Raw genomic sequence first — 9,711 nt, forward strand, 5'->3', positions numbered from 1 at the left:
CCAGCCCCTCACAGGCTGCGTTGTTTTGTGAGGCTCCTGTCTCTCAGGGCCGAGTCCCCCGGCCAGAGGCAAATAGCTCCTGACTTTTGGGGGGTGATTGCCGATATCTGCGTTTGCCTGTCCACGGGAGGCAGAATCCGGATGGAGGTCCCGTGACCATCTGACGGGAGAGGGAGCCAACTGTCACTTTCCTCCTGGGACAGCCCGCCCGTGTTGACAGCTCCGCTCTCTGGGAGAGCAGCCTTGGCTGGCCTGTCTTCGACTTCGTTTTTAGACTTTTGTGCTTGTGTCCCTTCCGACGACTTGATTTAGCATAGCATAATCTAAATACTTTCACTGTACGATACAAACCACTCTGAGGCTTCTAGGACAGTCGCACACATAGCACAGAGTTCCTACGCGGCTGTTGCCCGGCTTCGTGGGAGGAAAACCCGGAGGTGGACAGTGACATGGTCCTCTGCCCTGAGCTGCAGACCTGGCCCGTGTTGTGCGAGGTTTCCAGGACACCACTGGGCACTAACCGTCTTGGCTCTTCAGGGTCCTGGAACCTGGGGCAGCTCCTCAGTCTGTCCTTCCTTGGCTTTTGGGACCTGGGTGCCCCCGGAGAGTTCTGGTCTGGTGCTTTGCAGAGCAGCCGTCCACTTGGGTCTGCCTCGTGGTTTCCCGCGATGAGATCGAAGGCATTCCTTCGTGGTCGGTGTGCAGGGGAAGTGATGCTGACCCAGGCACTCACCGGATTGACAGGTGGCTTCCCAGGTCTGTCCCCTGCAACGTCACCAGCTTTCGCTTTGTAATTAGTGTCTGGGGGCAACATTGAAACTCCGCGCATGTCTCCTGTGCGTCATTCTCTGACTGACTGATTTCGCTCAGCATAACACCCTCTAGTTCCATACGTTGCTGCAAATGGCAAGATTTCATGTTTTCGATGACTGAGTAGTATTCTGTTGTGCATATGGACCACATCTTCTTTATCCATTCATCTGTGGACTGACATCTGGGCTCTTTCCATACTTTGGCTATTGTGGACATTGGTGCTATGAACATTGGGGTGCACATGCCCCTTTTTTTTCACTGCAGCTGGGTCTTTGGGGTAAATACCTAGTTGTGCATTTGCTGGGACATAGGGCAGCTCTATTTTTAATAGAGGAAGCTCTTGTGGACCCTCCATGCTGTTTTCCAGAGGGGCTGCACCAGCCTGCATTCCCACCAACAGTGTAGGAGGGTTCCCCTTTCTCCGCATCCTCGCCAGCATCTGTCATTTCCTGACTTGTTAATTTTAGCCATTCTGACTGGTGTGAGGTGGGATCTCATTGGGGTTTTGATTTGTATTTCCCTGATCATGAGTGATGTGGAGCACTTTTTCATGTGTCTGTTGGCCATCTGGATGTCTTCTTTGCAGAAATGTCTTCTTAAGCATTGTTGAATTCAGTGGGAAGCAAGCAGAGAGGGCGCGGGCTTGGGAGGCTATGTTGGCTCTGGGGAGGGGGCTGGCAGTGGGGATTTGTCCCTATGGAGGAGCTGAGCTGGGGAGGGCGGGTGGGGCAGTGTGTGGCCATCTCCTGGCGGGGCTCCACTGCTATCTGGGGCACAGAATTAGCACACGGCCCAAGAGAGTGTGGGGTTCTGGAAGAAGCTGGCTCCGAGCTTGGTCCTGGCAGCTCAGCCGGGATTAGGGGTGAAGGCACATCCCCGTCCTAAGACAGCAGCTTCTTTCTGAGCTGGAGCTCTGGGGGTGGAGCAGGGTCACTGCTGCAGAACTGTGGCACCCCTGCCTCAGGGAGTGGTGGGCATTCCTGGGCGTAACGCATGGGGCCCGAGGAAAGCAGCATGCACTGCCACCGCCCCCTCCCCAAGTGCAGGGGATTTACGCTTTCTCAGTGCTGAGTGACGTCGTGCGGACACGGGTGGTCTTCACCCAAAGACACTCTCAAGGCTGCGGAGTGTTGCTTTCTGTAAGTCAGACTTGAATGGCAAAGGGCCCTGTGGTTGGGGAACGGGCGCCGCCGTGGCGGGCAGCGTGTCTGTCCGTCTCTGCTGCTGACCTGGCCAGTGGTGTTCCGCGCATGGAAGCTGGGAGGCCGTTTGTACCTGCTTGAACTGCTCTGGGACGCTTGTTCTTTCCTGAGCACAGAAGACAGAGACACAAGGAAACCGTGCTGTTGTCTCCTCCAAGCGAGCTGCTGACTTTGCAAACACATCACCATCCCAACGGGACGCATTTCAACAGAAACTTAACTCTTCTGGGGCTAAAAGTGTCACTGTTTCCCAGGGCATGTGTACGGTGACCCTGGGGCCGCGTGAGTTCCATGCGTTGAAGGAAGCTGGGTCCAATGTGGCTGATAACATGCAAATTCCAATCACGTTTTTTCATGGCCCAGGCAACTCGTGGGCTTCTGGCCATGCCCCACGGAAGCCGCTCCAGACTCTCTGCCCCGTCCATCTGTCCCTGTCCAGCCATCTCTCGCACACACTCATGGACGCAGATGTCTGACCATCCTGACCTGTGTGCCCAGAGCACAGCAGTCTTCCTCTTTGAGGACGATGTATTTGAATTTGTGGAAGTAGAGACAAGCACCTTTGCAGCCCCCAGACCCTTGGAGAACGTGGCACAGGGAAGCCCCCAGGGCCGGCCACACCCGGGGCTGCAGATGTGCAGAGCAGGCAACCTTCCTCTCGCCCAGCTGCCCCGGGCACAGCCTTCGAGGCAGAGCGCAAATCCCCGGTGTCACTGAGACCCCTTCTCAGCTTAGCTGGGGACATGCTGCAAATCCCAAAGCAGTATCCTGTCCCGTCCCGCAGGGAGGGGGCGATGCCATTCCCAGCAGGGGCTAGTGCGTTGGGATGGGTGCAGGGAGGCCTCATTCATGTGCGGGGCTCATGTTAAAATCCCCACCTCATCGGGGATCTTTCGCGCACGTCCTGAGTGCAGACGGCCGTGTTGGAGCCCCGTGGCCGTGCGTGGACCCAGCAGAGCTTGGAGGCCTCCAGGCTGAGCCTCAGCACCAGCGGCAGCAAATGGAGGGGGCGCAGCAGCATGGCCGGGGACATTCACGTTGGAGAGAAGGTGTCTCCTTCCTCTGCTTGGAAGAGGCTCTCCATACACGTTAGCTGCCCTTTACTCGGCCGTCGTGGGTCAGTCCACAAGCTGTCATGGCGGGCTTAGCTCCCCACCGGTCTACGACGTATGGTCTGCCACGTGGTCTATCCAAATGCTGACCGTCAGGGCGTACAAGGCGTGAGGAAGCCTCCTCTTTGTCCCGCTGCGATGTTCGTGTTGCGTGTTACCAACCACAGTTTCTGTTGGGGAGTTTGCACACGTGGGTTCCTCACTGTGCCTAGCATTTCAGGCTTGGGACTGATTGGCCAGCCCACAGCATGGTGTGTTTTCTTTGGAAGAGTGTTTCTGTCTGCAGAACTGAGAATCACGATGTACAGGTGAACTTTCTGTTTGTGCATGGGAATGAGGCGGTCTGAGAGCTGGCATCCCCGGGATAGACTAACGTCCCGTTCCTCTCTCCCCAGTCCCGGACCAGCACCATCCCACTCTCCGTCCGCATGAACTTGAGTACTCCAGGGGCCTCCCTGTAGAATCATTGCAGTCTGTGTGTTTTGCGGGTGACTTCTCTCACTCCACAGACTATAATGTCCTCCGAGGCCATCCACACTGCAGCAGGTGTCAGAATTCCCTCTGTTTTTTTGGGCTGAACACTGTTGCGTTGTCTCTGTACCTGACATTGACATCTTCTTTATTCTCCTGGTGATGGACATTGGGGTGCTGTCATCTTTAGGGTCTTGTGAACGATGCTATGGTGAACGTGGTGCAGGCACTTGTGTCCCCACTTTGAGTTCTTTGGGGTTTCTATCCAGAAGTGCAGTTGCTGACATATGGTCATTAGAAAACTTTTGAGAAAAAAAAATGCTGGTCTATAGAGAGCATTTTTGAGTCTATTATGTTGTGGCCAACAAGAATATATTAAGTAAGAACGTTTCTTTAAGAACTAGGCATCAGGTTCAATTTTAGAGCTACTGATATAGTTAATACATTTATAATATTCAGAAAAATCTCTTGTGACACAAGCACTAGCCAGCCCAGCAGGGCTCCCCACCAAACGAGGGACCCTTGCCCCATGGCCATCTTGCATATAAGTTTCTAAGTTGAGATGGGTTTCTGTTAACTCTTTATTTTTTTTAAAGAGATGCCAAGATTGCGTCTAGCGAGCATATGAGGATTGGCGGCAGCGAGGAGATGGCCTGGCTGCAGATCTGTGAGCCTACGGAAAAGGACAAAGGGAAATACACCTTCGAGATTTTTGACGGCAAAGATAACCATCAGCGCTCCCTCGACCTGTCTGGGCAGGGTAAGATCCGTCCTGTGGCCTCTCCCGATTTTGTGTTCAGGGATCCACTACAATGCTGGAAGAGGAAATGCTCTGATTCTATGCTTCTCACTCAGAGAAAATTTTTTCTGAATCATCAGTTTATCCCTTTGGCTGTTTGCCCTCATTAAGTCAATTCACTGGTAAAGCACCTGAGTGAAAGAAAAGCCAAACACATGGAAACCATTAAACTGTTGGCAACGTTTCCTTACAGCGTTCGATGAGGCCTTTGCAGAATTCCAGCAGCTCAAGTAAGATTTGCATGTCCGCACAGATTTGCACGTCTGCATGGTGGTCTGTCCCCCTGGGGTCACTTGGCCGAGTGCAGAAACATGGGGGGCCCCGGCACCCACAGAAAAATGACAGAGGGCAGGCGTCCTTCTAACCTGTGCATGTTTTTAGAAATTAACTTTCTAGAGTCGTCATTACCCAGGGTTGCTTTTGATGATGAACACGACAGATTTCTGAAAGAGTTAGAATTATGACTACACGTCTTACAGAGCAATTAAAAAAAAATTTAAAGATTTTATTTATTTATTACTACTTGTGACAGAGATAACAAGCAGGCAGAGAGGCAGGCAGAGAGGGAGGGGGAAGCAGGCTCCCTGCTGAGCAGAGAGCCTGATGTGGGGCTCGATCCCAGGAAACTGAGATCATGACCTGAGCTGAAGGCAGAGGCTTTAACTCACTGACCCACCCAGGCACCCCCAGAGCAACTTTTTAAATGTTATATGTTTATGTTCTTCCTAAAGACTTTATTTTTTTGAGTGATTTTATCACAGCAAGATTGAGAAGGAGGTGCAGAGAGTTCCTGTGCACCCCTGCCTGTCCCCTGCCCGCCCCCCTCTAGCCCCCCGCCAGCACCTCCCAGACGGTGCATTTGTCACCAGCGATGGACCTGCAGGGACACGTCCTTACCCACAGTCTGCGGGGGACGTCGGGGTTCCTCTGGGTGTGATCCATTCTGGGGGTTGGGACAAGTGTGTGACAGCGTGTGTCCCCAGCGGTAGGATCACACAGAGCATACTCACTGCCCTAAAACCCTGCGGGCTCCCTGTCCACACCTCCCGTCCCCTGTCTTCTGTCAACCACTGATCCTGGGCCTTGTCCTGTCTCCGTGGTTTGGCTTTTCTGAGCACATCCTGGACTTGGAGTCCTGAAGCGCGGACACCTTCACACTGGCGTCTTTCGCGCACCGATCTGCGTTTAGGGTTCCTCCCTGACTTTGTGTGGCTTGAAGCCTCGTATATTTTTAGTGCTAGATAATATCCCATTGTTCTGAGAGAATTTTTAAGTAATCCCTTGGGATTTTTAAACACGTATCTGAATTTTGGAGCATCCAGAAAGGAGAGCGGTCAGTCAGTGGCCGTACTGGGTCATTCAATAAATGAGGGTTGAAGGGACGAACAGGAAGCTAAGATAAACCAGGAGCCAGAGTTTTCAAAAATATCTAAAAATCTCCAGTGCAATCTGATGAATTTGGTGAAAAAAGAAATCTCTCCAAACTACATGCCCGAGCCCTGAGCTATTCCATGGGCGTGGTCACCTGCCAAAAGACGGGGCCTCCCGCCACCGCCCGCAGCGGTGACAGGGGGAGGCGCCAGGAAAAGTGCTCAGACACGGCTCCTAGTTGCTCAGTGCTTGCCGCGGACGTGTTCCTGTAAGAGGACGCGAGCACGTGTCCGCCACGCTTTTGCTTTCCTGCCCAGCAAAGGTCCAAATCGAGCGATGCTTGTCGACGTTGCGTTTCCTCACGACTTTCTTTTTATTCTCTCCCTTTGATTATTAGGGCGGCCGCTTTTGCAGAGAAGAGTAAGTACCTGTTACATTGTAACAAGCACCGCCTGTTGTTTTTGGGTGGGGCAAAGGGACCGCACTGTAGCGTTTCGATGTTGTGTGTTAAATGTTAAGTAGCAAACCTGCCGGCTGGGATGGAGGACCTCTCACGACTCCCAACACCCACATCCCCGACTCTGCCAACACATCCCCTTCCCCCAGCCCAGCCCGGCTTCCTGCTGTGGCTCCTTGTTCCGTCCGGGGCTCCTCTCTCCCCTCCCCCCTCCCCCCTCCGCCCTCCCCCCTCTCGCTCCGTGTTCTCTGAGATACGCAGCAGGTGCGGCCATAGGTAGAGCACGGAGGGCAGAGGCTCAGGAAATCCGTTCGTCACACTCGCAGGTCCTCCAGACAGAGGCCGGCCACCCGGAGCCACGTGGGGAAGGGCCGGGTCGGGAGGCGGGAGTGAAGGGCGTGCTCAGACTCCAGCATTTGTTGGGGTTTTCCTGGGACAGGCAGGCGGGGCAAACAGTGTAGGCCTGGCTCTTTTTAGTTATTTCACTGGGCTTTGGTTAGAAGGGATGGTCCCTCGTTGCCTGTCCCCAGGCCCTGGGGTGATCACGGTAGAGGGCTGCTCCTCCCAGGTGCGGGCCAGGTGGGGGAGGCGGGGCCCAGGAGCGTTGCCGTGGGTGGACGATCGCCCGAGGCCGCCTGGCTCCGGGCGGGGTGGTTGGCCTGATGCTGGCTGGGCCCTTGGTGTTCTCTGAGAACGGGGCACCCTGGGACGCACCATCTCCTCAGCCTAGGATGTCAGAGCATCATAATACACAGAAAACGGAAAGCCCGGCTCTCCGGACACACAGGACCTTCTTCCCACCCACCCCAGGGTGCGTTTGGCTGGGGTGGGTTCCCCACAGGGAGCCCTTGGTGAGCTCCCGCACGTCCCGTGTTCCCCAGAAGGCCTTCACCGCTGTCCCCCGCACACCTGAGACTTTACGTCCCCAGGAGCCCCCCTGGGTCGGCTTGTACCTACGTGCTGCCCAGCATGGGGCTGCTCGGGAGAGACGGCCCTTGGACAGTTGTCTGAACTGAGTCGCCGTCGTGTTTCAGATCGTGGCAAGGTGATTGGAGGCTTACCTGATGTGGTGACCATAATGGAGGGCAAGGTAAGGACGCGCAGCAGGACCCGGACTTAGGGTGGTGTGGGGTTTCAGCAGCGCAGGGCAGTCCCCCTCTCGCAGCAAGCCTGGGGAGCCTGGGGGAGGGACTGCATGTTGTTCAGCCCCCAGAGGACGGGGATCTCCCCACCCACCGTGACGCTGGTCTTCAGCTGCTTCTGTAACCCTGTGTTACCAAAGGATGGAGGAGTTTACCATTCTGAACCCACAAGAGCAGCTGTAGGAGCACGGGGACAGGGTGCATGACTCGGGGTCCCAGAGCAGGTGTGTGGCCACGGTGGGTTCCAGGCCCCGGCATCCCCCCAATCCTGGATGTTTCCCCCGGTCCTGGCCATCCCCCAGTCCCAGGCCCTTCGTGGCAGTCACAACACAGGGACCGGGCCGACCACTGCCTGTAGGAGGACAGAAACACATCATGGGAGAAATGAAACCGTCTGTGCTCAGCAGTCCAGGCCATTTTGGAATTCACGATGGAGGCACTAAGTGGAGGTTTAGTTTGTGGCCGGTCCATGGAGCTCCTGACATCGAGTTGGCACCTCTCAGGTCTCCAGTCATTTTAGGTCCATGTCCAGGGGACGCAGACACCTGAGAGAGTATTATCAGGCCAAAATCTAAAATGTCTAGGCCTTCTCTCTAGCAGCTAAAGCAAGCCTAAAGGGCCCCTGAGCCAGGGTCATTGTGGCTCTCCCAACAAGGATGTGTCCGAGGGGCGAGCAGCAGCGCTGCTGTCCTGGGGGCTGAGCGTGCGTGGTCACGTAGCGTCACAGTGCCTTGGCTGCACCCGATGCCTCCTTATAAGACACTGTCTTCTCTGCATTTGCTGGAGGACCCGGCAGACGGGGTCCACGAGCTGGAAGGGAGGAGACATTGGGAAACAGGCTAAGCATGTCTGCTGTAGAACGTAGAGTGTGATTTCCTCTCCTTCCTTTAAAGACATAGACCATGATTAAAACTCGAAAAAATAGGAGAAATGATCATTGCTCTTTCTCACGTGCTGCCTGTGAGGCTGCGAGCTTATTTGCTTCCCGCTGTCTTTGGGTCCCCCGTGTCCAGCTTGGTGCTCGCGTGCAGGAAGTGTGCAGAGTGACCGAGACGCGTGGAGCGTGGGTAGACTGCGCGGCCCCATTCCCGTGGGAGAGGCAGCCCGACGTCCGTGTTTCTAACCCTCCCTTCTCTTCTCTCTCCCACCCCCCGAAGACCTTGAACCTGACCTGCACGGTGTTTGGAAACCCTGATCCCGAAGTGGTGTGGTTCAAGAACGACAAGGACATCGAGCTCAGCGAGCACTTCTCGGTCAAGGTGGAGCAGGCCAAGTACGTCAGCATGACCATCAAGGGCGTGACCTCGGAGGACTCGGGCAAGTACAGCATCAACGTCAAGAACAAGTACGGGGGCGAGAAGATCGATGTCACCGTCAGCGTGTACAAGCACGGGGAGAAGATCCCCGACATCGCCCCGCCACAGCAGGCGAAGCCAAAGCTCATCCCGGCCTCGGCCTCCGGGCTGGCCCCGTGACGCAGCGGCTGCCCAGGGCGGGGCGGGGCGGAGGCCACGTGAGTGCCGTGTGCTTGCTCAGATGGGTGACCGTGAGTGGGGTTGTGTGTGCCGACAGGCCAGCGCGCACCGACGCTTTTAAATTTGGCATTTGGTTGTCATTCTTTTATGTCCCTCCAGGGGCGAAAGCCCAGGTTGTTTGCCATAGGCTACAACAACGTACGTCTGCAGATGCCAACAGAGTGGGTTGCAAGGAGCCCGCTCAGGTTTCCGCGGATGCTGGGACGCCAAGCCCCCGGCATGCTGCTGCTTCCCGTCTGTGGGGCAGACTACCTAGCAGCTCCGAAATCCTGGTTGCAGAGCCTTGCTTGCATGTGTTACCTGGTTGCACTGTTTTCTCTTGCCGTAGATGAATAAAGCTTTAAAAGGCAACTTGTGTGGTCTCCTGTATCAAGCCGTACCTGACTCCATCTGCTCCCTCTCCGGGCTCAATTACAGATTACCATTTGGTGGCACAGCCAGGGGCCTGCAAGCGTGCCATCTGGAGACAGGGAGGGGGACGCAGATCACACTCATGGCATCTACCTGCCCAGACTTCATGGCGGCCCCACGGCTGGCGGGGACAGTGGCCCCACATGACCATTGTTCCCGAGAAGGCGCATCTCTCGTGTGGACTTAGAGGGCGCAGATCTGAAACTCTCTGTAGAGGAAAACAGGATGCCTGGATGGCCATGGTCCTTCTTAGGGAGCTAGTTGACTAGTTAGGGGTTTTGGAACGAAGAGAGGCATCACTCGAAACCATCAGAGCGGTGGCCGTGGAGGCACATTGGAAATTCGGCTGATGCTGGATCTCTCGGTGAAGTCAAACAAAACGTTTGGCTGAACACAGC

The 9,711-nt window shown here is 55.4% G+C and overlaps 1 protein-coding gene across 1 annotated transcript in view; it reads left to right on the forward strand.

The window, feature by feature from the left end:
* The window catches only part of MYOM2 (myomesin 2), a 73,316-nt gene extending 64,447 nt beyond the window's left edge, over window positions 1–8,869 (forward strand). Inside the window, exons 33-37 of the mRNA XM_032869814.1 lie at window positions 4,195–4,358; window positions 4,591–4,627; window positions 6,166–6,188; window positions 7,260–7,315; window positions 8,525–8,869. Coding sequence (XP_032725705.1) covers window positions 4,195–4,358; window positions 4,591–4,627; window positions 6,166–6,188; window positions 7,260–7,315; window positions 8,525–8,842 — 598 coding nt within the window. The 3' untranslated portion in view covers window positions 8,843–8,869. The remainder of the gene's footprint in view (window positions 1–4,194; window positions 4,359–4,590; window positions 4,628–6,165; window positions 6,189–7,259; window positions 7,316–8,524) is intronic.
* Window positions 8,870–9,711: the final 842 nt, after the last annotated feature.

This window comes from Lontra canadensis, unplaced genomic scaffold (assembly GCF_010015895.1).
Source record: "Lontra canadensis isolate GAN:19392208 unplaced genomic scaffold, GSC_riverotter_1.0 scaffold39, whole genome shotgun sequence".
In the NCBI taxonomy this organism is placed as follows: Eukaryota; Metazoa; Chordata; class Mammalia; order Carnivora; family Mustelidae; genus Lontra; species Lontra canadensis.